Below are 26,835 nucleotides of genomic sequence, written 5' to 3'. Positions count from 1 at the left end.
CCCCTGGGCGATGTGGGATGTCACAATCCACCCCCCTTAGGGGCCCAACGTCCTCGTCGGCACATTTCCTGCCAGGGATTGGCTCTGATACCAATTGTCACATCCCTGCCCGGGCGGATCACTTCCCGGGCCCGCTCCACCACCGTAGCACGATATTGTCCGCTTTGGGCTTACCATTCCCTCACGGTTTTATTTTTGGGAACTCACGAGCAACTTCCCAGTGGGTCACCCATCATGTGATTGCTCTAGCCCCCTTCTCGCTTAACTTCGGAGTTCCTACGGAACCCGAAGCCAGTGAGCTCCCAAAAGGCCTCGTACTAGGTAGGGATGGGAATATACATTTAAGGATCACTCCCCTGGGCGATGTGGGATGTCACAATCCACCCCCCTTAGGGGCCCGACGTCCTCGTCGGCACACCCACGACCAAGGTTAGGCTCTGATACCAAATTGTCACATCCCGGCCTGGGGGCACCACTTCCCGGGCCCGCTCCACCACCGTAGCACGATATTGTCCGCTTTGGGCCCCAACCACGCCCTCACGGTTTTGTTTCTGGGAACTCACACGAGAACTTCCCGATGGGTCACCCATCCTGGGAATGCTCTCGCGCGCTACTCGCTTAACTTCGGAATTCCCATGGAACCCGAAGCCAGTGAGCTCCCAAAAGGCCTCGTGCTAGGTAGGGATGGGAATATACATTTAAGGATCACTCCCCTGGGCGATGTGGGATGTCACATAACACCCATAATCACCCATTTAAATTTCACGGGTTGTTTATTTATCTAAACGTTACCCATAACCGTAACCGTCAAATTTAAGTGGCCGGATAACTGCGGTTACCCATAACCAATGGGTATTTGCCTATCCCTAATCCTCATACCCGAACCCATTTATTTTTCCCGAACCCGTAGAATCCCCGAACAAGTTTTCCCTATAACCGAACCCATTAGGTGACGGATTTTTGATCGGGGAATGGTTTTCCCCATTATGATATTTATATTATTAACTAAATGAAGAATATTAAAAAAAAAAAAAGATATTAAATAAATTGGTATTATTAATTCAATTGATACAATGCATCCAATAAGTAATATTAAAATTTTATATTACTAAAAAACATGGGAGTTTTAATGAAAAGCCCGCGGTACTGTTCATTTTAAGGAAAAACCACATTTTTACATTAAAAAGTCAATCCTTGTATTATTTACTTTACCCTTTATTTTGTTCTTATAGTTAAAACTTAAAGTTTTCAAACCCTTTTCATTAGTTTTCCTAAAAAACATTTACACTCTTGAAAATTATAAGCATATAATTCCTATTATTAATGATATAAAAGTAGATAATTAATTTCATATATAATAATGCATGATTATTAACAACCCCCTTTCCATATAATAAATATTTATATTTTTTTATTCATAGATGAAATGATTCATTTCCGGTTATGGATTTAGGGGATACCCCAATAACCATAACCAAATCCGAAACCAAAAAATTTAACCGACGATTACCTATAACCGTAAAATACCCAAAATTTTATGCCTGAAAACAAATCATTCAGATCGATTACTTGCGGAGATCGGATTTGACGGATTAAATTACCATCAGTAAATCATTCGGTGAACTTATCAGCATCCATAGAAAAATGTGAATCACACAAAGGAATAAAGGATTATAAAAGAAGTGCATCTATACAACTAGATCAACACTATCAGGCATTTTTCATGGTGTTTAGAACCAACATCTGCAATTAATCCCAACTGCCCTTCCCCAAACATGCAGAACCCTAAATCAAAGAGATTAAAGTTACATCTGCCTAGACACCCATTTCATTCTTCACCATCCTTCTATACCATTAACTTATGAGGCCTTCATCTTCGATATCTCTTCAAGCAAAAACCTCGATTCAGCAGCAAAATCAACCGGAGCAACAGCCCTGGCAGTTATCCTCTTCCGCTTCTCGTTATTGTACTCATTCAGGGTAACACTGACCCTAAAAAGATGAGGAACCCAAGTTGCTTCTTTCAGTTTTTGTTGGAATTTATTGTCGTCTCCGTCCTGAAACAAAATGTAAAAGTTTCAAAAATTAGAAACCAGCTGCTATTTTTTCATGGTTGAGTTAATCATGTGTAATAAGCACACTGAAGTGAATTGTAAACATATACCTGTGATTTCAATCTGTCCAGTTCATCTGCAGAGCACCCGATGACACTCTCAGCTTCGTCATTGAACAGCGAAAGATATGTTTCCCCACTTACATCAGTAACTCTTGCAACTGATATATACCTGGAAAGAGAACAAAATGGATATAAGAGAAGTTGGGAATCTGTATTCAAACACCAATAGCATCCTTGTCATGAAATATCGAACTGTATTTTACCTTAAACTGCATTCTTCATCATTTTTCTGGCACCCTTCACACCAGTATCCAGAACCAATAGCTTCAGTCACCTTCTTGTTGCAAGTTTTGCAAGCACGGTACCACATTGCCTGATCAGGCCTGATCGAACTTATGAATGCTTTAACACTGAAAAAAACAGGCTGCATATGACCAAAACAAAATATTCAGTTCAATCACAATTCACTAATTAGTTTTGAGACTGCAAAATTTACTTAACTGAAGATTCATATGCAATTAAGAGCTGTAGATATTGTAAATATACCTTATCCTCACCCAAGGACGGGTCCTCGGATATATGAGACAGGGTGACTCTGTCAGAGTACATGGACCTTCCTCCACTCTTGGCTAATGGGCTCATACCAGAGCCAACAGAGGCCAATGAAGCACCTCTACCTTCAGAATCATACCTGCCAATCAAGTCAATTTTATCATTATTTCAGCTATGAGAAAACTTAATCGTATGGAGATAAAATTACGGTAAAATCCTGATGAAGAATAACTTACCAGGACCGCAACTTCTTTGCTTCAGGTGACTCTGGATTTACCAATATTGTGCTCCTGCTCAGTGTTGACAATGATACACCTGCAACAATATATAAAAGAGTACATCAAAAACGGGAACTTTGATAGTTGTTTGTTTTTCAAGAATGCATAAATTCGTTGTGATGTTATTGTATGAACTTTTAGGCTACCTTGGAAGTCTCCAACTTTGAGGGACTTGATAGCGACTATGGGAGATTGATCAGCAATGTCAAGCAATTGCTGGCCTACACTAGTTGCAAGCTCACCCCACAAAGCAACCACAACTGTCTTCTTCCTGCAGTTCAAATACAAATTGTTTCAATACACAGCATTAACATATGGAAAAGTGTAGTCAGCTACTCGACAAGTGTTGTAAGCTTACGTATCATCAGCAATGGTGATATCACGCTTTGGAATACTCTCATTGTTGATCTTCCTTCTAATGCTCATTGTAGGAGACACATTTTGAACAACTCCAATAACATCTGGGACATGAATCAGACATGAGCAATTGAGAAAACAGAAAACACACATCGAAAACAGATTCTGGGAGTGGGTTGCTTACCCACAAGCTCCTTTCCATTAACATGGGGACCCAACATGTCAACTGGAACAAAATTGAATTTTGTTTCGGGAACAAAAGCCGCTTCATTGCTAGCTTCTTCCACCTCAGAATACTCATTTAATGTCATTTCATAATCATTTTGCACTGTCTTAAACTGCTTGTTAGCAACCCTCAGAGACCCCTTTGAAATGTAATAAACCTTTCCTAACTCAAACTTTTCAAAGAACTTCTTTGCAGCTTCATTAAACATTGTTGCTTGAATTTGTGTTCCCTAAACAAACACAAACAAATTTACATTACATAAGAATCACCACACTGTATACATTAAGCAATTAGAATTGGGAAACTGGAAGAACGCCAACAAAATCAAACGAGTCTTTGGCTTACATCTTCATCTGTTAACTCCACATTGAAGACGTAACCTTCACCTCTAGCGTTCTTGTATGTACGCATCGTACCCTTGCTTGTAACACGAACCTTTATGGTCCAAATTCCTTGGTAAGGGTTCAAGGAAACAAGCGGGTGAACCCTTCGTGTCATAGCCATTCTCGCAGACGGAGCCATACTGGAATCAATTCATACAAAATCAAACTATCAACACATACACAATCATAAATTCAAATAGTCACAACTGATTGGCAGCAAAACGAAACCACTTACTTCCCAGCCTGCTCATGCACAATTTGGGCAACAGATTTCGATGCCATTTCTTGCTTGGGCTTCAAGATAATCCCAACATCTTCTTTTTTCACCTCATTTTTCACCTCCGCCTCAAGTGCAGCCGAAACTACATCACATTTTGTTACAAGCAGATAACTGAAAACAGCAAAGCAAAAACATCAACACTTACATTCACAATATTTCAAAAGAGGGACAGACATAGGGAATCGAATCGAAACGCTTACTTTTCAGACAAGTTTGGATTGAAATTAACAGAATAACCGAGAACGCGAATGAGACCCAGATTCTGAATCTCCCCAGATGTGACCTGGGGACCCAGCCTCGAGGAAAGCATCCCCTTTAGCTTCGCATTTCCATCAGTAGCAGTAAACCTAGAACACCATATTACAAACACAAAAGCTCGATCACACCCAAAATTTCCACGTTCCAAACTAATCAAGACTCATTTTACAAAACCCAAAACTTAAATTCCCAAAAAAAGAAGACAGCAACCAGATCTAGATCTAAAAAGGGATTTTTGAAAACCCTAAATAAAAACCCACAAAGAAAAGAAAGGGAGAAAAGGGAAGAACAAACAGAGAAAGCAAAGCTCACATGAAAGATTTTCCCCTAGGGATAAGATCGGAGACCTGGACCACTATCTCCGGCAGCTCAACCGACTCGTCCGGCGACTTGTTCGCCAAGATGGTTGAAATCGCATCTGGGGTCGGCATTAACTTCGCCATTCCCTCTCTCTCTCTCTCTCTCTCTCTCTCTCTTGTTTCTCTCTCTAGAAATGATGGAGGTGGATGGAGGTGGCGAGATACGATATGAGAGTCTCTGTGTGCGTTGTGAGTTTTTAAGGGGTTTTTATTTCGGCGGGAGATTTTCGTGGTTTTTTTAAATCATTTTTTGGCGCGAATTTAGCTTTGGTGGGTTTTTTGGTTTGACTTTTGTTGACTTGGTGCCCTCGCGCGTTCGATATCGTTTCGTTCTTTTACCATTTTATCCTCCCATTGTTTTTGGGCTAACGGCTTTGGATTGGAGTTGGACTATAAAACTGCGGGCCTTGTAAACAACTGGATCCACGACGTTATTTGAGTTTGACGTTATAGCTAAAATGATCTCTGAAATTATCATAACTCCTTATTTTAATTTCTGTCAATGAAAATCAATGGAAGTGATCCCTTGAATTTTTCCACGGTAAATCATTTTGTCCACGAAATTGTCAATATTTTTGTCGGAATATTCGAAAAATCAAGGGTCGACATGGAAATAGGGTGAAATACAAATAGAAAATTCAATATATCGATGATATATACGAATTAACTACATATATTTTTCCGGAACACTGCAAATTTTAAACTTTTGAATTTTTTTGAGAAATTTTTCTCTAATTTTGATTAAACCTGAATTAGTTGATTTACTCAACCAAATTTCCGTAAAAAACAACTGGTCATATTCTTATATCGATATTTTAAACACTGATGGTATGAACATGTGGTCCAATTCCAATATGCTAGTGAGTACAGTGTTGAGTTTTTATCCCTGCGTCTCGAATTCAAAAATCTCTATCCCCTAAATTATTGTAAAAATTATTGTAATAGTTTCGAACTCCCCAACCTCATTCCACCTAATAATTGCAATAAAAGAACACAAAAAAATGGAACATGGCGACGTCTTGCATTACCATGGATCAAATATTTACATTCCCTATTGGAAATACCTAAATAATTAATTTAATTAATCTAACATAAATTCTGAAAAGAAAAAAAAAACATATTAACCTCGCATACAACTCCAAGGAGAGAAAATGTTAAGAACTTTTTCTAAGTACAGCATGATGGGCAACAAGAGAAGCAAGACAGCCCCCAGCCGCACTTGGGTACAATTGGGGTTGGTTTTGAGGCCGGAGACGACGCATTCGGTGTTTCTTTTGGTGTTTGCGGCTGCGATTCTCGCTGCGACGTTCGCGTTGACCCCGATTGGTGCTTGTGTTTCGTTCCTTCTCCCCGTAGCGAAACATTTATGTCCCCTAACAATCTTCATGGAACAAAAACAAGGTTCAGATGTTTGCTCAAACATGCAAACGTGCAAAAGTACGTAGTTGCAAGTAGGGTTTTGTTCCGGTGAGATTGTTTGAACGGCGCATTTAAGGCTATTTCCGCCATTGTCTGAGACACGATTTCAGTCCTTGTAGTTTTGACAACGTTCTACATTGTCCCGGTATTGTGGACTGTGTCGTTTGGTCCCTGTAGTTTGCAACTTGTTCCAACACGAGGACGCTCATCAACTTCCGTTAATTTCTTGTCCCAATCCGTCACATACGCGACACAGAGGAGAGTAAATTTGACGGATTTTGGACAAGAAATCAACGTAAGTTGACAAATGTCCTTAAGTCAGAACAGTTTGCAAACTACAAGGACCTGATTCGACGCAACTCAAAATGCAGTGGCGAGTGTAACTTTGTGAACACTACATTGATCAAAAATATGTTTTAACCTTAAATTTTACTAAGATGGGAAGGCAGCAACTTACATTGGGAATGCAAAAGATCTTGTACTTCCATCCGAAGCATGAGAGAGGCGAGCCGAGTGATACTTGCCGCCCTCACGGGCGGTGGTTGACTTCTCTTTCTCATGATTCACTGCATTTTCCCTTAGAACTTCTCTCATGGTTTCCGCAGCTTTCTCTTCAGTTACCCTCATCAGACTCGGCTCCTCCACCACCGTGCTTAACTTATTGGAAGCATTCTCCGCTGATTGTGCAGTTTGCTTAGCCGGAGGCTGGTTGCTTGTGAAGTCAATGTTGCATGGACCACCAGGCAAGTAATTTACCTCACCAGGTAAACCCAATTCACCAGATTTACACAACCAGTTAAACTGGTCTCTGGTAAAACTCGTATTTCCCATCTGAATGCTGAACAAGGACTCATTGGATTCAGTGCTCCATTCCAATGGGGCTGTTGATTTGTTCCTAGCAAACACATAATCCGGAATCCTATACGGTGAGGAGGCAGGGTCGCCTGGCCGCTCCATCATCTGCATAGGCGGAGATTGTGTTGCTGAATCGTTTGCATCATCTGCTGGTTGAGAATGTGATCCTTCTAGTCTATCAGTAGGCTGCACATTCTGCGCAGCATCTGTGGCCGCGCAGGCGGCAAAATCCTCGGCACGGGTTGCATTTGCACCCAATTCAAAGGCTTCATTACAATCAGATACCTGAGAGTTACTTAATCTTTCTCTTACAGTAGAAATATTAGCTTCTCCTGGAGCGGTAATTGGATCTGTCCTCAACTCATTCAACTGATCAGAGAAGCCTAATCCGCCTGATCTGCTGCCTAATCCTTTGGCCGCATTATCAACTTCACATGGAGTTGTAGCTGCAGTGCTTAACCTTGTTCTATCATCTGCAGATTCCATAACTAAAAATTGTCTTGGTTCTGCCTCCGGCAGTCCAAAACCATCAGATTCCTGTGAATCGAAAAACGAAACAGAAACATAAGGTTACCAATCCGCTGTTATACGTTAAAAATCTCAAATAAACCTAATCGAAAGTTAAGGGACTGAATTTCATATGGAATGAATGATCATGAAGAGCTTCTTCGTGATATTTGCAACTCAAATTGTGCAAAAAAGGCAAGCTCTCCTAGTAACCATTTCGCTTTTAGTTTTCGGTTTTCTGTTACCGACATAAAACCTTGAATTCATTGATTCGATATGAAACATAAATCACAATGCATTCTAAGATCGTTGCCCCCTAAGATTCGAATAAATTCATACATGTGTTCCGAATTGAAAATTCCAATTGTATGCTCAACATGATTAACAGAAATATCTTAACAATTGTCGTTCATGAAATTTGAATTCATGATTGTATAACAAGACTCATAATATCAAATGAGAAAACACACATTAGAAATAACTAAGCTTACATGCAAAACCAAATGCCAATGAACGTGCCCTCAGGGAGACTGCCAACCTTCCGGCCTTCGGAAAATCGATGATGATTCCTTACCGGCCTGAAAATCAGCCGCCTCAGTTTCGCGTCGACGGCAACCTATGAGTAACGGGTAAGACTGAAAATCGAGAAAATAATAAAATCGAAAAACGAAAAAACAAAACCGAAAAATGAAATGGACAGAGGGGATGAGAGAGAAACCAGATGAAAAATATAAGGCCCTGCTTAGACTTAGGGGTTTCTTTCTCTCTCAACTTTCCATTGCGCGTCCCCATCTTTACTAATTTCTTGCAATCCAAGGCTGTATTTTCCCTTTTCATCCTCGTCGGATTTTTTTTTGTTTTTTTTGAACAAGCGATATTATTTACATTAAGGGAGAGGAGAGTGGGCTAAGCCTTTTCGTCCTCATCGGAGTTAGGGCAAATAGACACAACTATATCTCCTCTAACAACGTCGTATAGGGAAATATTTTGAGTGTAACGGTCGCCCTAAAGTTGATTTGGCTATGTTATAGTACCCGCTAGTATTTTCTATAATATTTTTACGTTTTTCAGTCCAAAAATTCACTAAACAATGCTTATGCGGAAAGTTTTTGGCAAAATCCAACAATCAGGTGCTTCACAAAAACAATTCGAGAAAATTACTCACGGTTTTTAGTCGGTTTTTCAAAGTTGTACAAAAACAATCATAAAACCTACTATTCATGGAACATTCGCCGTGCCACAAAATTCTTTATATTAATGTTGGTCATTCCGATGATGTTCTGAACGATCAAACTCCGTTCTGGCTATGTTCTTGTCCCCGAAAGAGTAATGTGTGCGGTCATTTTAATACGAATACAAATTCAATTTAAGGTAAGGTTTATTTTGTTTATTATGTGCTAGGTAGAATGCTAGGGTGCAAAGTGGAATTGAATTTGATGTGCTAATACGAAGCATTAAGCCTATTTGGAATGAAAAATTCATAAATACACAAGAAAGCTCGAGATTAATATCAATATAAACATCGATACAGGGGGCGTGGAGAATGCAATACCTTTCGATATGCAACTGAATCCAGCTGAAACAAACAATCGAAGATTTGATATTCTTGGTACAAACAAATGTAGACGTTCGGGCTTCCTCCGAGGCTCCGATCCATACAGCATCCTCCCTTCTCCCAACTTTGCAGGTGTTGGACTCCAATGGATCTTCAAAACCACAATCTAACCCTATTTGAAATGAACTTCACGAAACAATATAGATCCAGACGTGCAGCCAGTTCACAGAAAAGAAATATACCAGTTGCAACGAGAAATCATCGGTGTCATGCAGTATGCTCCCATGCTTCATATACATTCTGCAGCTGCCTATCAATCTTTGGCTATAAAACTTCCACTTCTAGAACATAATGAGGTTCAAAGAACATTGTACAACGAAAACTTCGAGTAAGAGCCGTGTCAATACATAAAACAGTACGCCGAGCATTATTGACACGGGAAGAGCTGGCAAAGCTTTCTGATACACAGCTAACAGTATAAGAGTAACTCCAAGGCCACCTATGATGGCAAGAAAACACGCATACACCGTCATAAAATCATACATTGCCGCCCTCCCGACTAAAACACTGTAGAAGATGAAGTCTCCCAATCCCAGCTTGATTGAACCTGAGGACCCCAATCCGATGCCCTCAAGCAGCAAACTTTCACTCGCCACAACATCTTCCTGCCTGCGAGGCTGAACATTCGCTACATGCTCGAGTAATGGGGCAGATAGCTCTTGATCCCTATCTGGAATCCGCCCCTCTTCGGCTCTAACCAAACTCGAATCATTATCAACATTGCCAAACTCACCAAGATTCGAATTTGAATTCGGATTCTCATTCCCAATACTCGAATTCTCATTTCTCCTATCTCTCCAAACCCTCCTCTCACCCACAGCACCCTGAGAATCATGAGGAGTCACGGGCCTGGCCTCGTAAACAAGAGCCGGAATCTCCTCATCCCTAGAGATTGCCAGCTCCACCAATAACCTCAACGGCCCGACCGGCAACAAAACCGCGGCAAGATCATACAATGCCATGGCAACCAACAGCACCCAAGTTGTCCACTCAGGCAACAACGTAAACCAATAAGCAACCAGCATTCCAATCACAACCAAATACCCCTGCGTCACGAAAATCGCCATTTTCGACATGAACACCGCCAAAACCCCAACAACAGCAAAATTGAACAACACCAAAACAAACGTAATCGAATCGACCGGAACAGTAAAGTCCTGAATCAGAAACAGGGCGATTTCTCCGCCCATGAAACCCAGAACAACAAAAGACGAAAAACCCATGTAGATTTTGAGGAACCTGGTGCATCTCAGGTAAAAAAGGAGCACCAGAACGAACGTGACGACAGTGACGACGGCGACAAAAACGAGGGAGTTTAAGAGGGCACCTACGAATTTGTCCCAGGAGGAGTCCGAGGCGGTCTCGTCGTACGCAATGGTGGCGATTGAGGTCACCGTCTCCGACGAGGATGAAGCGTCGTCGGTGAGGACAGTGACCAGAAGGACCACCAGCAGCATACAGACGGAGACCGGAGAGATGATTCTGATCAGTTCTTCGCCCAGGGATTCGAGAACTGTTGTGGGTCTTGGGTTTTGGGCCATTGGGTGTTCGACAATCGGATCAATTTCGGATCTTGGGGCGGATTTTGGGATTTCGGATTTGAGATTTGGTCGAGGCTGAGAACTGTTTCGCAGGTGTTTCGGTGAAAGAACTGCTTGGTCTGGTCGACGGCGTTGGGGAAACAATCTTAGCCGCACATCTCTTTGAGTTTTACTTTTTATTTTTTATTTTTTTTAAGAAGTGTGATATCATACAACTATTTTTATTTCTCACATACTTTTTTAATTTTCGTTATTAATTGAATAAATTAACCATTTTTTAAAAGAAAGTACTATCACCATTTTCTTACTTCATATACACTATTGTTAATTTTAGCCCATTAATTTTGTAGGTATGAGAATAAACATAAACGTATGAATAGCACGACCTTTTTTTAAACAATGACATTAATATTTTACCAATTTTCCTGTGATTAGTTGATTTCTTTGAATTGGATCCTTTCCGAGGCAATGTCTTGGGATCCTCTTGATCAGACAATACGGACTGTTGGATTTTGATTCAACGACTATAAACGGAGAATCCCTCTAAAAATTATAATAATTGCAGCTGTTGGATCAAAATTCAACGACCCCTGTTGTCCGGTCAGGAGGATCTCGAGGCATTGCCTCGGAGAGGATCCAATTCCGATTTTCTTAGCAAATATTAGAATGAGAATTTTATGTCAATTTTAAAAAATAAGGAAGGCTTGCTACATTTTTTTTTTTTTTTTTTGAACAATACAAAATTAAAAATTAAAGTACTTAAAAATATGATTGTGAACACGAAAGATTCCTTGAAACAAGAAACCAGAATAACGTGTACAAAATAATATTTTTTGTGTTTATGATTTTGGGGTTACGATCTCTCTCTAATTTGGTCCTCTGATTCTATCTTCGTAGGGTGTAGGTTTGTGGATGAGTTGTTGATCCAAAGGGCCGTCGGGACTTGATCTAAGGATGAACAGTTGATGAACGGATGAACACTTTCTTCAAGGGCCGTCGGGGCTTGATCTTGAATAATGGTTGTGTGGATTTCTTCAAGGGCTTTTGGGCTTGATCTTGAAGGTTGATGGATGAGCGGATCTTCAAGGGCTTTTGGGCTTAATCTTGAGGAACGATTGGATGTGTGGATTTGTTGAGGTTGTTGATCCAAAGGGCCGTTGGGGGCCGTTGGGGCTTGATCTTAGGATGACCAGTTGATGAACCATGAACACTTTCTTCAAGGGCCGTCGGGGCTTGATTTTGAGTTGGTGGAAGTTCTTCAAGGGCCGTTGGGGCTTGATCTTGAAGGAGGATTTGACGAAGAAACGAAGAGTGCTTTCTTGATCCTTCGGGATTTTCTTGAGAGCTTTAGAACTTTAAGGCTTCAAGGTTTTGGTGTGTAGAGAAATGTATTTGTGAATTGGTTTTGGTGTGTGTTGGCTTTTCTTGGGAATTTGGATGGTTGGAAGCTTTGGAGTTTCAAAGCTTCAAGGATTTGGGGAATTCTCTTCCAATTTGGGAGTAGAGAAATGTATTTGTGAATTCCTTGATGCTTGATACCTTGATGGAGAAGCCTATTTATAGGCTTTGAGAATGAATCACCACCACAAAATATTTTTTTCCTTTCCAAGCACCATTGCCTAATTTTCCCACTTAATGCAATATTGAAATTGAAGTGGTGTAACTTATGGCCTAATTTCCCACTTAATACCATTTTAAACTTGAAGTGGTCTAACTTATGGCCTAATTTCCCACTTAACACCATTTTAAACTTGAAATGTGTATGCTTTGTCATTGCCCAAATGAGAAAAACTTGCTTTGATCCGTAATGGATTGAAGTGTGCTTGCCCAACATGAGAAGAAAAACTTGTTTTGATCCTCAATGGATTGAAATGTACTTGCCTTGTCATTGCCCAAAATGAGAAGAAAAACTTATTTAATCCTTCAAGGGTATTTCTTCCTATTTTGTTGAGTCACACGCCATGTGTACAATTTGTACAACACGTGGCGTATGCCATGTATGCCTTAACACGTCAAAACTTTAATGCGTTGGTGAACATTTGTTTCACCGAAATTTCGATGTCTACAATGATTACCTCATATGCTAAATTACATTTAAAACCTACTTAATCTTTTAAATTTTTTTTTGATTATTTTGAAACTTAACTCGTGTATAGCTTTAAATTTGATATAAAAGTCGTCAAAATTATTACGTGGCCCTCTGAGTGTTACAATTGTACTTTGACATAAAAAATAAAAAATAATAAATGGGCTGTGGTTAATTTGCCTACAGGATCCTATCTGGATTCTTATGATGAAAATACTAGAAATCCGTTTCGTTTATCGTAAATTATGCGGTCAATTTTTATCATGTACAGTTTGTGTTTAATTTAAATAAAAATATTTAAAATAATTTCTGACCGCATTATATATGATAAGCGAAAGGATCCGGATTCGTTAATTTGGGCTTCATCCACATATAAACAGATATTTTGAGGTTCTTTAAAAGATAGCTTGCCCGGCCGTCCCAGAAACCATATAACAACCCAATACAAACGTCCCACGTGGAGGAAGCACCGCCCAGTAAACATCCCCAAACCCTCTACGTCATGCCTCTAATCCAACGGCTGTTAATTTGGTCCCCAAACTCGACGGATCAGATCTCCCAGGGCCCTCATATCTCCGACTCCTCCCATTTTCCACATAAACCCTATTCGAAATCTAAAGCCTTAGGGTTTTAGTCGGTCCCCTGAGAGCAGAGTGACGGAGTGAGAATCGGACAAGGTATATCTCCGACGACCCCTCGCTCCGATCTTACGTATGTTGTTATTATGCTTCCGATGATCTCGATATCTCCGTTTGATTTGGTTTTTGTTTCCATTTCTCGGTGCTTTTCGATTCGGGTTTTTGTTTTAATTTATCGAAGGGATTTGGGGTTTTTGATGTTTGCATGTGGCGGTTTTGTATGCGATTCGTATGTGGATTATCTGCCTGTGTGTGTGATTGTAGTTTCTAGGATTTAAAAAGTGAAGTTTTGATTTGTGGTGTTCATGGATGCTGCGGAACGGCTGAACTTATGTGTTTTTGCGGTGGGAAATTTTTGGGGTGTAGTTTTTCGATTTATCGAATATCGGGTGGAAATAAAGTGTTCTGCTTTAGATTTTTCGTCTGGTTTTGTAGATTCTTCGAAATGGGTTTTTTGAAGTCAACTTCATTTGAATCATTTCCCTGCGCTTTCTTAAGAACCAAGGAGAATTTTTTTTTTTTTTCTTTTGGTGATTTTGTAACCCTTTTGAAGTGCGGAACTGCTTGATCCTGTCATGTTCTTATTGGGTTTGTTTTGTTTCGGTAGTAGTAGGTGAAGAAATTATTTTCGATATCGTTGTCTGGGTATCTAATTAATCTGTCTTTTGTTATGTATTATTTAATCACGACATTTGTGTTAACATGTTTAGTGTTCTGCCACTTTTCGGTACTTGTGTTAAACAACAGAAAGATTGCTGTGTTACGATAGAGATTTGTTTATTGAAGCTTGTTGGCTTGTGCTTTCTTTTAGGTGATTACGATGGCTTTCTTAAGTAAAATTGGGAGCATACTTAGACAGACTGCAAACAAGCAGATAAGGTCTGAAGTATCTCCTTTCAAACTGTCCATCCATCAAGCTATAAGATGCATGTCATCCATGGGAAGCTCCAAGCTCTTCATCGGAGGTGATTGCAGAATTCTTCAATATTTCCAAATATGATATCCCTCTTCTCATGTTGCCTGATTTTGTGTTAAGATGCCCTCTGCTTTTGTAATGCAGGTGTTTCGTACCAGACAGATGACCAGAGTCTGAGGGAAGCTTTTCAAAAATATGGTGAAGTTGTAGACGGTATGTAATTAGTACTTGGTCTTCCAGTGGCCTTTCATTTAAAGGGATTGTCAAGTGGGTCAGATGACTGTCAAATGCTTAAGACTTGGTGAAGTGTGGATGTGGGCTTCACTTCTTTTATGATCCCTTTGTTTTTCTTTATTGTGAACTTCTGTTGTTGCATCATGTTTCTCGATCATTCCATTTGCATTCTCTGATGATAATTCTCACATTTTAGTTTCCATACATGTTTGTTTGTAAAGTTTGAAAGAATGTTTGATGCTGATTGACCTGATAAATCTTGCAGCAAGAATCATCATGGACCGTGAAAGTGGTAGATCAAGAGGATTTGGATTCGTTACTTTCACTTCTAATGAGGAGGCAGCTAGTGCTCTCGAGGCCTTGGATGGGCAGGTAGTTATTTGTTGTTATGTTCTTTCTTATTTATTTTTAAATTTTCTTGGTTAATAGTTGTTTATTGAAATCGTTTGTTTATTATATACGTTGACGATTAGTCTTGAGTACTGAATTAGTGTCTGGGATTTAAAATTTAGATACTTGCAGGTGAAACAATACATTCAATTTTGAAACATTAAAATAAGACAAAACATGTTTGTAACGTGAAATTGCATTAGTATAGTAGTCTTATGAAATATTAACTGTTATTCATATACCTTTGCAACTGTAAAATTTTGTCTGAAAATCTGTAGGAGCTTCATGGCCGACGAGTAAGGGTGAACTATGCTACTGAAAGGCCTCGCCCCAGCTATAATAATTACGGTGATGGTCAAAATAGTTATGCACCTGGTGGTGGATTTAGTAACTATGGACCCGGTGGAGGTGACAGCTATGGAAGAGGAAACCCTGGATATGGTCCAGGAAGCTACAACAGTCCAGGAAGCTATAACAGTCCTAGCAATTATCCAAGTGCAAACACTTACGATGCTCCCGGTGGAAGTAGCAACAATTTTGGTGTTGGTAGTGGTGATAACTTCGGTGTTGGTGGTGACAACAGCTTTGGCACTCCTGATGCTCCATTTGGAGAGAACAAACCTGGCTTTGGCCTGGACGATCCATTGGAAGGAAATGATAGGGACGATAATGACGCGGGTGACTTCGCCAAGAGGGCCTGATTATAATTATTAGATTTCAGGGGCAAACTTAGTTTGCTTCTCCGGCAGTGCTACAAGTAGATTGTTATCTGTTTATGTTACAGCCATCTAATCTTCCCTTCCCCCTCTCTCCGAACTATTTTATTTCATTTTATGTCGTATTTGCCTGTCACAATCTTCATGCACGTTTGTGTGCGCTTTTTTAATGAAGGACCTTGAATTGTGGAAATAATTGTTGATTCATTATCTTCCTCTGTGCCAAGTTGAAGGAAATATCTTAGGTTCGATTCTCGTGAAAGGCGAATTTGAACCATATTTTTGCTATCTCATTGTGAGGCTAAGCTTACCCCATTCCCCTTTAGTGCAAATGGTATCATTTGTTCAAAAAAATTAAAAAATGTTCTTAAACAAAAGATAGCTAGCCATGGCTCCTACTCAGTTTTAATTTTCCATTCGTCTATGAGAAAGACGGTAAAGTTGTAGAGTTTGAACTTGGGGTTTCAAAAAGCACATTAGACTGGTGTGTCGGCCTCTTGCACTCAAGTTTGAAACCCTCTTTGTCGCTTCCTGGCGTCAGACTGAAACCACCTCTCTGTATATTAGAGTAGTTTAGAACAGAGAACAGCCTCAGCCAATAAACCGTAATAAAGAAACTACCCTTGCATTTGCGTATGACTTGACTCTTACAAGAGAGAGAACGGGACAGAAACAAGGAAGGTGAGGCAGAAATGGGAGAGAGAGTGCATAAAACTGAAAATATTGGAGCAAAGTTTCTGATGATTCGATAACGAAAGCGTCGATAAGCTTCGGTAATCAGTAAACATCGACAACGTTACAAACGAATGGCGTATTAGCTTTAGCTATAGAATGAATACCTAACCTCTTTCTATATTCTCATATTTTCTATGAATCTATACACTGCAAAACTTAATACCTGCTTTTGACTCAACTCTTGTTCTCGTCAATTGACCGGAACCACCTTTGTGCATTCAGGACTACCGGAGAACCTTTCTTGGCCTTCTCCACAATCTGCAGTATCAACTGTTTCTCCATCTCTGCGTCGGAATCATCGCTATTCTCCCCACCGACTGATGAGTTCTTTGAACGCCGAACCCTGGAAATGTGCTCCTCATCTGAGATACTTGCTTTGCTCTTGAACGAAAGGAGATCATCACCTCCGGTTTCCTCTTTACTGGAACCAAAATGTTTCACAGAACCATCTAACCCATCACTTTGAGTTTGACCGGGGCTTTGAAGCGTGAATGTTTCAAAAACTTGACAAGGTGAATCATCACCTACGGTTTCCTCTTTACTGAAAGCAAGATTCCCCACGGAACCAGTCACCAGTTCACTTTGAGTTTGACTGGAGCTTTGAATCCTGAATGTTTCAAAAGCTTGACGAGGTGAATCACCATCTGCACTGTCCTCTTTACCGAAAGCAAAATTACCCGCGGAACCATTCACGTCTTCACCTTGAGTTTGACTGTGGCTCTGAGCGCTGAATGTTTCAAACATCGGACAAGGTGAATCCTCCCCTTCGGATTCACTGATCTTCATCAACTCTTCGTAAGCCTCATTGTACGCATATAAAGCTTCTCCCGATAAGTTCATGACTAGAGGCTCTTCTGTGGTTTTGCATTTTTCTGCAGAATTCGTAATCTCATGGATTGCGGAATGTCTGTGATTGTCTGATAAGTCTCTCCAAGAATCCTTGTGCTTCAACTCTGCGATTTGGACCTTTCTTTGGCTGTTTTGTAGAGCCACCTCAAGCTCCTGGACACGTTCTTCCAGTCTTGATTGGATAACTTCATGCAGACGCAAGCTAAGCTCTCTGGGAGAAACTGCATAGTTTGCACAGTGAATATCCGTAGAGGTGCTGCTTGCCTCTTCGTTAGACCCGGGTTGGCCAACAGATAACCCACCAACCAAGTCAGCTCTCAGCTCACCTTGAGCAAAATCTGCCATTAAGTTTGGGTCAAGCTGCACAAATTATCAGCTCCGTTAGCACTTAAATAATCTGCTGAGATCACTACATTAGCCAAAAAGTGCATTTGAAATATAGAAAACCCGTAATGCACTGGTCCTATGGGATTAGCATTCATGTTCTAGAAAGACACGATACTAGAACTGAAACTTCAGTGCAGAAAATCATTTACATGGCCAAACAGATATGTAATACAGTGAGATACTTGAACCCAATTAACAAAGATTCAATGCAAAACTAAAACGTAAAGATGTGCAGCTTAAACATAGGAATACAAAGATAAACATACACTGACCTCAGCAACATCGATGGATCTTCTCTCCGGAATATATGCGTTCATGTTTAGCCCCAACCTCTCAAGTTCAGCTTCAAGCTCTGCCTCTATTTTACTAATCAACTCTGAACTCTCTTCTGCTTTCCGGTCATATGAATTTTTATCATCATATTTGTCCATATTCTGTTCAGTAGAAAAAGAATTTGGCGCCTTATCAAAAATGGAACTGTCACAAGTACCTTGTGCACCATAATTCTCATCAGCTATTTCCTTCACTGTTACTGAATCTTTCATTTCAAGTTCCTCCTCTAGATCCTGAACCAAGTTCTCGGTCTGCTTCAACAAATCTTTCAACTTGTCAACTTCTCTTTTATTTGCTATAAAAGAAGATATTATGCCAATAGAAATCCCAAGACAGAGAAGAACTGCTCCATCCAGTGAACCTGATGAAGGGAAATGCATTAGGACATGAACTGAGATAAGTTAGAAATACTGCACACAAATAAGTAGCAACCGGGAAATTGAGTGAACATAAATTTCAGCTTCTACGATTGGTTGCAGTCATATATGCATTTGGGACCTTGATTAGTCTCTTGGACTTAATAACTTAATAGAGCCATTAACATATAAACAAAAGACTTTTCCCTTGATTAGCAACCTAACAACCCCAGAGAATATACATTTTCCCCTCTTTCAATATAATACCATATTTCCTTAGGAATTGAATATGCCAAGGAGAGGACAGGACACAAAAGAAAAAATTTAAGCAAGAATACATACTCGAATAGCCTCTAAAGTCTAAAACAAAGATAGGTTACCCTTATGAAGTGGAATTCTAGTCGAGAAACATCTGGATAGTATTGAGAATTACACCAAAAATAAATTACCCCTACAATAGGAGAAGAGGACTACCTTCAGAATTTAAGTGTTTTCCGTTGACCAATTTACTGGTACTGCTAAATTTTCCATTCCTCCCCTTTCCTGTCTTACTTTTCGTCTTCTTGGGCAGATCCAAATAACCAAGTTCTGGTGGTGGAGGAAACCCACATGCATTTTCATTAGTTTCCAAATAGGCAACCTTATGCAGCTTATTTTCCTCGACCCCAATCTGAGTTCTGAAATGGTCACCACTTGCTCTGCTGATAATTCGGTTTCCATCAGTCACAAACAATGGTCTCATACTTGGTCTGGATGGCGATGGAAGGGTAAGCACATGTTCCACTTCAGCACACTCTTTATATAACTGAGCCATAAGGCAACTCTCTAAGGAATTTACTGGCTTAATCGCATGCCCATATGAATGCTCAGTTCTAATAGAACTTTTGTTCCTCAGAGGAACACGAAAAGAATCTCTTTCTCCACTCGAAGATTTAGGCATCGTGGCACCAGTACTATCATCAATATCATGACTTATCCAAGCCCCATCCCCATTCACATTTTCATTTCCCAAGTATTCTGGTGACATATGTGATAAAGAAAGTACATTGCAATCCTTGTAATTCACCAAGCCTCCCAGCTTTTCACCATCATACCCGCTAGTAGAAGCCACTTCTGTCCCACAAGTACTTTCTGACAAGTAAGCATCTGAAGCCTTTTTGCTGTCATTAGAAACGTCATCACCCACTTTCTTTACGTGTCCTAGTCTCTGTAAAGGGTGCCTTGAGGAATCAGATTTGTCAAGATTTGCATCCCCAAAAGGAAAATTTAACAAGCCATCTTTACCCCCATTCTTGGATATTTTCTGCCAATACTTAGTCAAATATCCAGCGCCTGCCGCAGCTGCAACAACCCACAAGTCCATATCTTCTCTCCTTTCGAAACCAGATTCCACCGAGGAAACTTTCCTCTCTTTCAGTTCTCAATACCAACAACCCACAACCAAGAATTTGCCAACTTTGAAGGGGGAAAATGTTTGAACCTAAGGATCAAAAACCCTTTATTGTTTCGGCACAATCGGTTATGAAAATGCATGCTTAAGCTAACAACCACAGAGTTGTGGAAGCAAAACAGCTGCACAATTCAACAGAACAGAATTCCCAGCATTCAAAACTCGGAAGATAACAAAGATACTACTTCTGAAGAAGAACAAAACAATGAAAAGGCTTCATAAGGCAAGTCCCAAATACAGAAAAAACCTCAGCTTCTGCAGCAACAACCAACTGGGGAGCCAAATTCCTCAAAAATCAAGAAACCATTTTTAATGCAGAAAATCTAAACTCTACCCAATACTAACAGCAAGTTAGCAACCTACAAGCACTGAGAGCTCATCAAGGAACAAACCTCAATATCTAGGAAAATGCAATAATATCCCAGAAATTGCAAGATATCGAAAATCTGAGCTATACCCAATTGAAAGCAAGTTCTAATAGCCACAGAAAACCCATCTGACAGACCGCCATTGGCAAGAAGGTGAAAACAGCCGGGAACTCTTCGTCTTCTTGGCGATGGAGGAGAGAGAAAACGAAATTAAAAGGGGAGAGAAAGAAGCTTACTTTAACGAAGCAGTGAGTTCGTGAGGCTAATCTGAGAGAAACCCAGCTTTTGGAAGATGGATTTTCTGAATCTTTGAAGAATAAATTGGAATCTCCGGAGGAAGAATAACCAAACCACCCGTTTGCTCTGTTATCTACAGAGCGATCCACCCCACAAACAATCCCACGTTCTTTTCATTTGATAAACCAGGGGATTTTTTTCCTTTCATTTTTTCCAGAAAGAATTTAAAGTGGGCCGATTGGTTTAATAATCTAATTTTCTAAAAATTATAAAATATCGGAATTGTTTTGAGCATCTTCAATATTACTGATTAAAATTTTATTTTAACTTGCCAAATGACTCATATGTTTGCTAGATACCGCTTTCAACAATACTAATTATGAGTTTATTTGATAATACTTTTAAAATGACTGAAAACGTTATAACTTTTATACTTCTTGGAAAAGACGTAAAACTTTTTCTATCACTTCCCTTGGATATTAACGTCATTTCCAAACAACCACCAAACAAAGCATGCGTTTTGATGGAATTGTTGAAAATAAATACCAACCACTATGTTGACTTCTATATCTTTCTAAAGTTAGAAACATGTCACATTTGACAAAGCTTGTCAAACTTTTCTTTTGTTGGGGATATGCCAGATTTTTTTAGTGTAATTTTGTTCATTTCTCTTGAGCGATCACTACTCTATTTATCATTATTAGATGAATTTAAATTTTGAGATTTTTGTCTATCCATTACATAGATTTTAAAATTTAAATTTAAGATGGTTAATATCATCATCAGTTGAAAGTGGTGAACAACATAAAATTAGGTTAGATTATGTGAAAAGGACAGAAAAGTTAAAGACACTTTCACTCCAATCCTAATTGATTTGAGAGCAAGCAATCCCACATGGATGGAGCCCTAGCTACAACAAATGACACTCGAAAGTGCTTCGCTTTCCACCCAAAACCAAAGAGAGATGATAGAAAGCAACTGTTTAATTAATAATGTTGCAAAAAAGGTGGGAAAATGATCCTCGCCGGATTCTTTTTTTCAGGATCCGGGAGATCCCGTGATCATGTTCGTTCATCGTACATCATACGGTCAGGAATCATTTGAAATTTAAAATTAAATATAAATAATACCTAACAAAAACTAACCACTTTGTTGACCTCTATATCTTTCTAAATTTAGAAACATGTCACATTTGACAAAGGTTGTCAAATTAGTCTTTTGTTGGGGACATGCAAGTTTTTTTTAGTGTAATTTTGTTCATCTCTCTTGAGTGGTCATTACCCTATTTATCATCATTAGATGAATTTAAATTTTAAGATTTATGTCTATCCATTACACAAATTTTAAAATTTAAACTTATCTAACGATTGACAAATAAGGTGGTTAATATCACCATTACTTGAGAGCGGTGAACAACATAAAATTAGGTTAGATTATGTGAAAATGACAGAAAAGGTAGACTCTTTCACTCCAATCCTAATTGGTTTGACAGCAAGCAATCCCAAATGGATGGAGCCCTTGCCACAACACATGACACTCGAAACTGCTTCACTTTCCACCCAAAACCAAAGAAAGATGATACAAAGCAACTGTTTAATTAATAATGTCGCAAAAAAGATGCACTTGAATTTTCAGGATATTGATGTGTTCAAAGGTCCTTTTATATGAGAAGAAATTCTCTTCAGATCTCTTCTACTAAGGTCACGGGATCAAGTGATCCGGACCTTTAAAATTTCATCTATCGACCCACCCGTTTTGATCTCTTAAAAGCTATAATAATTTTTTACTGTTAGATAAAATTTTAAAGGACCAGATCACTTGATCTGTTGATCTTGATGGAAGATATCCGGAGAGGATCTCTTCTCCTTTTATATTTGGTATTTGAGTTTGAATGATTCAATTGACCAAACCCCAGCTATTTTATTTATTTATCACATAATTTTAAATATTCGAGGTGAGAACTTTTTCGCAATTGGAATGTCCTTATGATGGTGTTTTAAATTCAATCACGCATTGTCATGTGAGAAAATGCAATTTGTTCAAAAATGCCTTTACCTCCGTGACATGCCAAATGTGTGTATGGAAATAAGTTTCTCTGGAAATCAAACTTGAGGAAGATGACCAAGAGATGAAGATTGGAAGTGGGAATCACACACAGGTCATTCCTGCCATGTTATTTATGCGGTATTCTCTTAACAAAATGCCACCTTGCCGTAAAAAATGGATCCACGCCGGACATTAGCCGCGACCACCTTGCACGAACGGACATTTGTTTGTTCGGGTTCCATTTAGCAGCCAGAACAGTAGCAGCACTTAAGTAGAAAGAAACTCAAGAGTCTCTGCCCGATGATTGCTGGTGGCAGTGGCGGTGATGGTGATAGAAGAAGAGATGCTGTCGCTACATTGCCAGCAGGGAGAAATTGTTTACCCAACCACCACGATCCAAGGAGAGAATCCGCACGATGAGGGCGCTTGCCCGACGTTTTGAAATGGTCTGACAGAACAAAACCCTACATCGGCTTCAAGGCCGATGACCAAACCAGAATACGGGCAAATCGGGAGGGGAGGGCGTAAAACCAACGTTATAAGCTGTGCACTACCAATTCTCCTGTTTTTCCTTGGAAAAAAAAAATGCAATTTATATGTATATGTACACGTATTGCACGAAAGCACAACGAAAGTATCGGCAAAAGAATTTGTGCATATGTTTCCAGTTCTCAAGCGGCTCCTTGCAAAGGTGATCCCTTTTTCTCCACCGACACGCTAGCAACTTCTCGGGTGTTATCGTTGCTCAATCCTTCGTTGAAATGTTCTCTGAGAAATTCTACGGCCATAAACGTAAGTGCTGAAGCTGGAACATACCATGTAATCCTGGGGACGCTACCTCTGAACATCCCTTTAGCACCTTCGGCCCTCCATACGCTGTGAATTGCATCCAACCAGCCTTTGTACCTAAGGTTCAATACAATATTAGATGGAACTGGACAACCCTTTTACTATCTCCGTCTACTATCCATGCAACAAGTAATATACGGAAACCATAGACAAATTTCGAACATGAATACTGTGCGGAAATATCACACGTATACCAGGTTGGATTCGGAAGGTAATTTCAAAATAATACCAATAAAAGTAACCACAAACAGAACCGATACCTCAAGGTTGATCCTTGTACTTGCAGTCTTGTTTTGATCACATCCAAGGGAGTGGTAAGATACGCACTAATGCCTAAAAAATTCAATGCAAGATAAATTACCCTACAGAAAAAAACTAATTAATGAACTCAACTATAGAGTAATGAACAATAAGCAAGGTACATACCACCAGCCAACCCTCCTAGTAAAAGCCCCTCGACGGAACTATTAAAATGGAAATTTGGATCCCGTATGTATTTTTGCTTCCCATGCTCTGTCAAATCTTTCAAGCCTTCGTAAAACATAACCTGCATAGCACACATGAAATCAAATTTATGATACACCAGTGATCGAAATATAATGTCTGAAATTTTTAGACAAAAAAAAAAAAAAAACTAGGGTGGGGAAATGCATGTTAAGAGTAGTGAACCCTACTCGAATAAATTTTGTTATTAGGAGTTGCAACCCCATTTTCCCAATATTAAGAAGCAACAGCCAAAATTTAAGATATACAAGCGATCTCCGCCCAACCTACCATTAGACCAGCAAAAGGCACATCCCTTGCCAGTGTGGACCAGTATCTGCCAAATGAAAGAAAAAATAAATCCACAATTAGACAAGAACATTATGGCCATAATTCGTATGAGCATATGCATGCCTCAGTGTGGCCTATCTGGGTTGTGTTTCGGTTGCATTCATGGATGGCTGTAAGCAGGCAATAGCTAACGTTACTATTGGACTCATGATGAAACTGGATTGCATTTAGTACAAACTCAAACTAAGCTAGTCTGTTATTTGTTTTGTTATAAGAAACACATGTTTATTAATGAAAAATTGGTACAAGGATGATGGACAGGATGGACGAGAAAAGAGGGAAGGCGGAGCGGGGAACACCACAAGAATATCACACCATGAAAGATTAGAGGGGTTGATTTAGAGACATACCCTGCATATAATCCTCTTAGCCCCTGCTCCTTCCATATTGAGCAGCCAGCATGGAACATCCCAGTATAGTAACCATACATTTGGCTACCAGGCTTCATAGCGATATTATCTTTCATGACAACAGAACTCCAAGAGGCCACCGTGCCTTGAACCTGCATGCGTTGCTTCATCACTTCACATGGAACATATACAACAGAACCAAGTGTATCTCCTGAGACAGAAAGAAGGAATACATGCATTTTGAGTCCCCTGAGGCACATGATGGCTTAAGAGTCCACAATAATTCAAGTTTCGAATACTACAACTGAAATCCTAAATGGGCCTCCATATGTAACAGCCTAACAACAACAACAATTAGCCGCTGAAAGCCAACCGGATGTCATTGAGTATACTGCACCAGCAAAAACATTCACGTCCAGATAAGAAAAGAGCATTCAGATACCAAGTTATAGTGCATTCCAGTACTCACTATACAAAATTCCGTATGAGAACACAAACACTGCATGGTCAGAGTAAGTCGAAAGATTTTGTAAATTCAGGATAAAAAGGTCAAGCATATAAGACTAGCTGACCGACTTAAGCAAAATGAATGATCAACGACTACTTAGCAGATCATAAATCCGAACGGCACTCATAAGCCTTTCAATCAGATTCCATCAATTAAAAATCAACATTCCATAAAACTCAGGAGCATCTTTGCAACAAAATAATCAAATTCCTCAATTAATAAACACAAATGTTATAATGTTACACATAATCTGAAGTTCTGAAGACAATTAATGAATACTGTTAATATTTAATTCAGCATATTAACAGCAAATGCTTTGCAAGAAACTCTCATGAAATCAGCATAAATCAGATTAAAGTTTTGAGAGCTGCAGAACAACTTACCAACAGCTCCAGCAATGAAATGTGCCCAATGTCCCTCAAGGTTTGGATGTGATTCTTCAATCCACTTTTTGGTCGACTCTATGACACCAAAATAAGTTGCTCCAGTTGCAAGAGAACCAGTGACACCCGGAGCTATGCCCCTATAAAAGCCTACATAACTTATTAGTTACGAACTTAAGAATCAATGATTCTGAGAAGAAGTAAACATGTACTCAGAGACTGCACCAGCACTAAACCACCACAAAGAGAAAAACGAATCCCTAGGTTCAGACTTTGGAGTCCAAAACTTATGAATAAACGCCTGGTTGCTTATATTTTATGATAAACAAAATATATCTAATCAATTTATACATGTGGGAAAAGGCAGTGTAAACATGTTACATGCAAACAAATAGGACTAAGTTGTCAATTGTGAAAACTAAAAAACTGCTTCAGAAAAGGACCAAGATGTACCTCTTAATCCATCGGCTACCCAGACTGCTCGTACCATCTGAAGTATGCTCTTCGGTTTCTGCAAACACGACATAAATCAATAACTACTGCATTTTCCAGATAAGCTTTGGAACATTTTAGCACGATCATAAAATGCCTGCCCCAAAACGTGAAAGTTCATTTTCTTACATAAAGTTTATAAATTTAAAGCCATTCTCAGGAGTCTATGTCAAATAATTGAGCTTTACACAATACAATAGGGCATGAATTTACATCTATAACATCTTTACTCTATGATCATACCTGACTTGCAGAGAGAATAGCCTGGCTCTGAATGCGTGTTTTTACGGTGTCGACCGGATGCATCATTCCTTCCCCAAATGCTCCAGCAATAGCTCCCCACAGAAACTCCTTCATAACTACACACACATATTAAAAAGACAATTAAATCAAAGGAAAACTAATGAAAATTGCTTGAAAACTTTGAGTTTTAACGATAAGGACAGAATAAAAGGGAAAGTGAATAGTACAAGGATTGACTTTTTAAAGTAAAAATGTGGTTTTTCGTTAAAATGAACTGTACGACAGTTTTTTGTTAAAATTCCCTTAAATCAAATCCTGATTTATTTTCTTCCCCAATAATAATTTTTCATAAATAAATAGATATTTCCTTTGATTTCTGCCGCTGGTTGAATTATTCTATTTCAATATTTAAATCAAGAAAATTAAAACTATGATTTTAGCTGCATCAGAAGCCATGAAATCCGTTTAATCCAAATGATCGAAGCGGAAAATAGCGAAAAGCAATGCTTACCGAAGAAGTGTTTGTGATTCGTATCCGATAGGGCATGCCGTTCGCTCGAATTCGAGCTCTGTGTCGCCATGGAAATAGCTCTGAGCTCTCTCTGATCCGACTGGTTAGGGTTTAAGGGTCTTCTTTTTCGGTGAACGGTTTGTGGGTATTGGGCGGGTTTTAGCTTTTAACGGTTCCA

General features: G+C 39.4%; 5 protein-coding genes across 9 annotated transcripts; 1 reads left to right on the top strand and 4 right to left on the bottom strand.

Moving 5' to 3' along the window:
- Window positions 1–1,621: 1,621 nt before the first annotated feature.
- Window positions 1,622–4,953, bottom strand: LOC137713866 (replication protein A 70 kDa DNA-binding subunit B-like). Its single transcript, XM_068453219.1, has 12 exons — window positions 4,763–4,953; window positions 4,393–4,539; window positions 4,148–4,303; window positions 3,875–4,052; window positions 3,488–3,758; window positions 3,305–3,407; window positions 3,093–3,217; window positions 2,905–2,983; window positions 2,663–2,807; window positions 2,380–2,540; window positions 2,165–2,285; window positions 1,622–2,057 (listed from the first exon to the last, which is right to left on the bottom strand). The coding sequence occupies exons 1-12, from the start codon at window positions 4,891–4,893 to the stop codon at window positions 1,860–1,862; spliced, it is 1,815 nt and encodes a 604-aa protein (XP_068309320.1). The 5' UTR covers window positions 4,894–4,953; the 3' UTR covers window positions 1,622–1,859.
- Window positions 4,954–5,769: 816 nt separating this feature from the next.
- Window positions 5,770–10,847, bottom strand: LOC137713087 (uncharacterized). Of its 3 annotated transcripts, XM_068452340.1 has the most exons (4): window positions 9,143–9,484; window positions 8,082–8,206; window positions 6,686–7,620; window positions 5,770–6,190 (listed from the first exon to the last, which is right to left on the bottom strand). In XM_068452340.1, the coding sequence occupies exons 3-4, from the start codon at window positions 7,567–7,569 to the stop codon at window positions 5,977–5,979; spliced, it is 1,098 nt and encodes a 365-aa protein (XP_068308441.1). In that variant the 5' UTR covers window positions 7,570–7,620; window positions 8,082–8,206; window positions 9,143–9,484; the 3' UTR covers window positions 5,770–5,976. The 3 variants fall into 3 exon arrangements, 2 of the variants coding, with proteins under 2 accessions (XP_068308441.1, XP_068308439.1); XM_068452338.1 differs by lacking the exon at window positions 8,082–8,206 and having other exon boundaries at window positions 9,143–9,592; XR_011065274.1 differs by lacking the exons at window positions 5,770–6,190; window positions 6,686–7,620 and having other exon boundaries at window positions 8,081–8,206; window positions 9,143–10,847.
- A 2,558-nt stretch (window positions 10,848–13,405) lies between these two features.
- LOC137712971 (glycine-rich RNA-binding protein 4, mitochondrial-like) lies at window positions 13,406–15,936 on the top strand. Of its 2 annotated transcripts, none has more exons than XM_068452187.1 (5): window positions 13,406–13,509; window positions 14,282–14,435; window positions 14,531–14,599; window positions 14,886–14,992; window positions 15,289–15,936. In XM_068452187.1, the coding sequence occupies exons 2-5, from the start codon at window positions 14,291–14,293 to the stop codon at window positions 15,709–15,711; spliced, it is 744 nt and encodes a 247-aa protein (XP_068308288.1). In that variant the 5' UTR covers window positions 13,406–13,509; window positions 14,282–14,290; the 3' UTR covers window positions 15,712–15,936. The 2 variants fall into 2 exon arrangements, with proteins under 2 accessions (XP_068308288.1, XP_068308289.1); XM_068452188.1 differs by having other exon boundaries at window positions 13,428–13,543.
- A 513-nt stretch (window positions 15,937–16,449) lies between these two features.
- LOC137713124 (uncharacterized) lies at window positions 16,450–20,712 on the bottom strand. Of its 2 annotated transcripts, XM_068452383.1 has the most exons (4): window positions 18,861–20,712; window positions 18,188–18,391; window positions 17,970–18,085; window positions 16,450–17,670 (listed from the first exon to the last, which is right to left on the bottom strand). In XM_068452383.1, exons 1-4 carry the CDS (start codon window positions 19,747–19,749, stop codon window positions 16,636–16,638), a joined length of 2,244 nt encoding a protein of 747 aa, XP_068308484.1. In that variant the 5' UTR covers window positions 19,750–20,712; the 3' UTR covers window positions 16,450–16,635. The 2 variants fall into 2 exon arrangements, with proteins under 2 accessions (XP_068308484.1, XP_068308483.1); XM_068452382.1 differs by having other exon boundaries at window positions 17,970–18,391.
- Window positions 20,713–23,038: 2,326 nt separating this feature from the next.
- LOC137713453 (uncharacterized) lies at window positions 23,039–26,835 on the bottom strand. Its single transcript, XM_068452748.1, has 9 exons — window positions 26,658–26,835; window positions 26,147–26,262; window positions 25,865–25,922; window positions 25,412–25,561; window positions 24,521–24,731; window positions 24,111–24,156; window positions 23,763–23,883; window positions 23,597–23,669; window positions 23,039–23,393 (listed from the first exon to the last, which is right to left on the bottom strand). Exons 1-9 carry the CDS (start codon window positions 26,725–26,727, stop codon window positions 23,159–23,161), a joined length of 1,080 nt encoding a protein of 359 aa, XP_068308849.1. The 5' UTR covers window positions 26,728–26,835; the 3' UTR covers window positions 23,039–23,158.

This window comes from Pyrus communis, chromosome 13 (assembly GCF_963583255.1).
Source record: "Pyrus communis chromosome 13, drPyrComm1.1, whole genome shotgun sequence".
NCBI classification, from domain to species: domain Eukaryota; kingdom Viridiplantae; phylum Streptophyta; class Magnoliopsida; order Rosales; family Rosaceae; genus Pyrus; species Pyrus communis.
The sequence above is the reverse complement of the archived record's forward strand: the minus strand, read 5'-3'. Positions and strand labels throughout refer to the sequence as shown.

Bases quoted from the DNA above. Each gene is read 5' to 3' on its own strand.
- LOC137713453 (XM_068452748.1), bottom strand. From the start codon at position 26,727: ATGGCGACACAGAGCTCGAATTCGAGCGAACGGCATGCCCTATCGGAT. The intron at 25,562-25,864 runs GTACATCTTGGT...TAAGTTATGTAG, and splicing joins GGTAGCCGATGGATTAAGAG to GCTTTTATAGGGGCATAGCT. The intron at 24,157-24,520 runs GTATGTCTCTAA...TTCATTTGGCAG, and splicing joins CTAAGAGGATTATATGCAGG to ATACTGGTCCACACTGGCAA.
- LOC137713087 (XM_068452338.1), bottom strand. From the start codon at position 9,247: ATGGATCGGAGCCTCGGAGGAAGCCCGAACGTCTACATTTGTTTGTAC. The intron at 7,621-9,142 runs GTATTGCATTCT...TTCGATTCACAG, and splicing joins ATTCAGTTGCATATCGAAAG to GAATCTGATGGTTTTGGACT. The intron at 6,191-6,685 runs GTAAGTTGCTGC...TGTTCCATGAAG, and splicing joins AGATCTTTTGCATTCCCAAT to ATTGTTAGGGGACATAAATG.
- LOC137713124 (XM_068452382.1), bottom strand. From the start codon at position 19,749: ATGGACTTGTGGGTTGTTGCAGCTGCGGCAGGCGCTGGATATTTGACT. The intron at 18,392-18,860 runs GTAGTCCTCTTC...TCCCTTCATCAG, and splicing joins AAAACACTTAAATTCTGAAG to GTTCACTGGATGGAGCAGTT. The intron at 17,671-17,969 runs GTCAGTGTATGT...TAATTTGTGCAG, and splicing joins GATCCATCGATGTTGCTGAG to CTTGACCCAAACTTAATGGC.
- LOC137713866 (XM_068453219.1), bottom strand. From the start codon at position 4,893: ATGGCGAAGTTAATGCCGACCCCAGATGCGATTTCAACCATCTTGGCG. The intron at 2,984-3,092 runs GTAGCCTAAAAG...ATATTGTTGCAG, and splicing joins CAAAGTTGGAGACTTCCAAG to GTGTATCATTGTCAACACTG. The intron at 2,541-2,662 runs GTATATTTACAA...GGTCATATGCAG, and splicing joins CGTCCTTGGGTGAGGATAAG to CCTGTTTTTTTCAGTGTTAA.
- LOC137712971 (XM_068452187.1), top strand. From the start codon at position 14,291: ATGGCTTTCTTAAGTAAAATTGGGAGCATACTTAGACAGACTGCAAAC. The intron at 14,436-14,530 runs GTGATTGCAGAA...TTTGTAATGCAG, and splicing joins CTCCAAGCTCTTCATCGGAG to GTGTTTCGTACCAGACAGAT. The intron at 14,993-15,288 runs GTAGTTATTTGT...GAAAATCTGTAG, and splicing joins TCGAGGCCTTGGATGGGCAG to GAGCTTCATGGCCGACGAGT.